Here is a 2,642-nt window from a genome sequence, read left to right as displayed (position 1 = left end):
TGTGTGGAAATTTTGATGAGCACAAGCTCCCTAGAGTATAAGTGAGAAAGACAGCTCCTCATTCCTTTTTTTTCAAGTTAGGCAAGGTACACATGCAGGAGAATGACGAACAAATGGTATGGAGGTGGATTTCTGGCATTTTTTTGAGGAGTTTAATCTTGCAGTGTTCTTGGTGCTCTGGCTCCCAGCTGACGAYATTCTTATTCACATGATTATTTCTGTGCTTAAAATTAAACATGTGCAGAACTGTTTTGTTAGATCAGGACCAGAAAGCTCAGAATTTGTAGGGCTGAGTGTTTAATGGCTCTTTTCAAAATATAGCTATGTCTTTAATACCAAAACCATAAGATCAGTACCTCTCCCTTCTATTTCTTCAGAAATATCACATATTCGTGTCACATTTCCTAAAAACCAAAGGAGCCATTGCTTACCATGGTAAGAATCTCATTTTTCAAAAGTATATTTTACTAATACACTATTTTATGTAAATATCCTTAGATGCACCATCCAGAAATTTCAAAATGATGAAAAGGACACTATTTAAAGAAAGAAAATAAACCTCAATTATATTACTAATATTTCATTATCAGCAGAAATGGGTCTAAAGGCTCTTTCTGTACATGTAAATGCTTTCTTCCCTTTCCATCACACTCATATATTTTTATTTTGCATAATCTAATCTAATAGAAGGTAGTGAATACTCTTCAATCTTCCTTAATCACAGGACAGGAAAAGAGCTGCAGCATGGGTAGGCCATTCATTCAAGAAAATATCTACTCTAGTTTATCATAGGATCATAGAATCAGTAAGGTTGGAAGGGACCTCTGGAGATCGTCTAGTCCAACCCCCCTGCTCATTGTGTAGCTGTTCAGAATACACATAAAACCATGCATCCTTCTAAYGCTATTAGACTTGGTCTTTATGTATCTTCCCATTTGCCATTTGTCAAGCCTCTTGGTACTCCAGTGATAGGTTAGAATGACAAAATAACATGTCTACCTAGCTCCCTTTACACTGTTGTCTGTTTTTTTCACTTTATTTACTCCTACTGCTGGAGTGAGCTATACAGAAACAGCTCAGCATATGCTTATGTAATAGCCCGTTGATACTTACATTTATTAATGATTAGAATAAAAATGAGGGTATAATCCAGTCACCAATATATTTGAGCCATCATGTTGCTACAGTTATTTCTATGGCAGTTTGCTTTAAGTGGTAGAGTTACTTCATACACAGATAAATTGATCCCATATACTTGCCGCTTGGCAGCATCATCAATAATTTGACATTGCTAATATCCAAATATTATAACATATTTCATTATTGTTCACAAATATGCTTGCCTTTGGACTTATGCTTATGTATCTTTCTTTTTCCCTAGGTAATGCATTTGTGGTTAGCCTGGCTTTGGCTGATCTGGTGGTGGCCTTATACCCATACCCTCTGGTGCTCTTAGCCATTTTCCACAATGGATGGACTTTGGGTGAAATACACTGTAAAGTGAGTGGCTTTGTGATGGGACTAAGTGTAATAGGTTCTATTTTCAACATTACTGCAATTGCAATAAACCGATATTGCTATATATGTCATAGCTTTGCCTATGACAAAGTGTATAGCTGTTGGAACACAATGCTGTATGTCTCCTTAATCTGGGTATTAACAGTTATTGCAACTGTGCCAAATTTTTTTGTTGGTTCTTTGAAGTATGATCCACGTATTTATTCATGCACATTTGTCCAGACTGCTAGCTCCTACTACACCATAGCTGTTGTGGTAATTCACTTCATTGTCCCTATCACCATTGTGAGCTTCTGCTACCTTCGAATTTGGATCTTAGTGATTCAAGTTAGAAGACGAGTCAAGTCAGAAACAAAGCCAAGACTGAAGCCAAGTGACTTCAGAAACTTTCTTACCATGTTTGTGGTTTTTGTGATTTTTGCCTTTTGTTGGGCACCTTTAAACTTCATTGGACTGGCTGTAGCCATTGATCCTTTGGAAATGGCACCAAAAGTTCCTGAATGGTTATTCATTGTAAGCTACTTCATGGCCTATTTCAACAGCTGCCTTAATGCAATAATATATGGACTTCTTAATCAGAATTTTCGGAAAGAATACAAACGAATTTTAATGTCAATATGGATGCCAAGGCTTTTCTTCCAGGACACATCCAAAGGAGGAACTGAAGGTCAGAAGAGCAAGCCTTCTCCTGCTTTAAATAACAATGACCAAATGAAAACTGATACCTTGTAAATGTGTAATACTGAATGCAAGGGACTGAAAAGGAAAATTCCAATAACATATTTGTAATATCCTGCTCATTCTTGTTTACCTTTTGGAGATTTCCATTTGGATGGCACTTTATAACTGGAATACTATCTTCTTGATATAGCACATTGCTCACATTAATTCACTATATATAGAAGATACCAATTGAAAATACCTTTCAGAATTAAAGCAGTAGGCAAGCTGTTTAGTTCTGAGAGCTTGTTTCTGCCCTCAGACATGTGAACGTGGCACTTACTTCAGTGGGAGTTTTTCATGCTTTATCCAAAATCAGGATTTAGTCCCTAGAAAATGCAGTGAATACACTCTCCTATGAGCATACCAGCTGATCAAAACCTGGGAAGTGATTTTTCCTCCCT

At 36.8% G+C, this 2,642-nt stretch overlaps 1 protein-coding gene across 1 annotated transcript; it reads left to right on the top strand.

The window, feature by feature from the left end:
* Window positions 1-1,394: 1,394 nt before the first annotated feature.
* LOC146586775 (melatonin receptor type 1B) lies at window positions 1,395-2,250 on the top strand. The gene has a single exon (XM_085320729.1). The coding sequence runs from the start codon at window positions 1,516-1,518 to the stop codon at window positions 2,248-2,250; it is 735 nt and encodes a 244-aa protein (XP_085176855.1). The 5' UTR covers window positions 1,395-1,515.
* Window positions 2,251-2,642: the final 392 nt, after the last annotated feature.

Source organism: Rhea americana, unplaced genomic scaffold, assembly GCF_003343005.1.
Source record: "Rhea americana isolate MKP2758 unplaced genomic scaffold, rheAme1 scaffold_650, whole genome shotgun sequence".
Taxonomy (NCBI): Eukaryota; Metazoa; Chordata; class Aves; order Rheiformes; family Rheidae; genus Rhea; species Rhea americana.
This window is presented reverse-complemented; position numbering and strand designations above follow the sequence as displayed.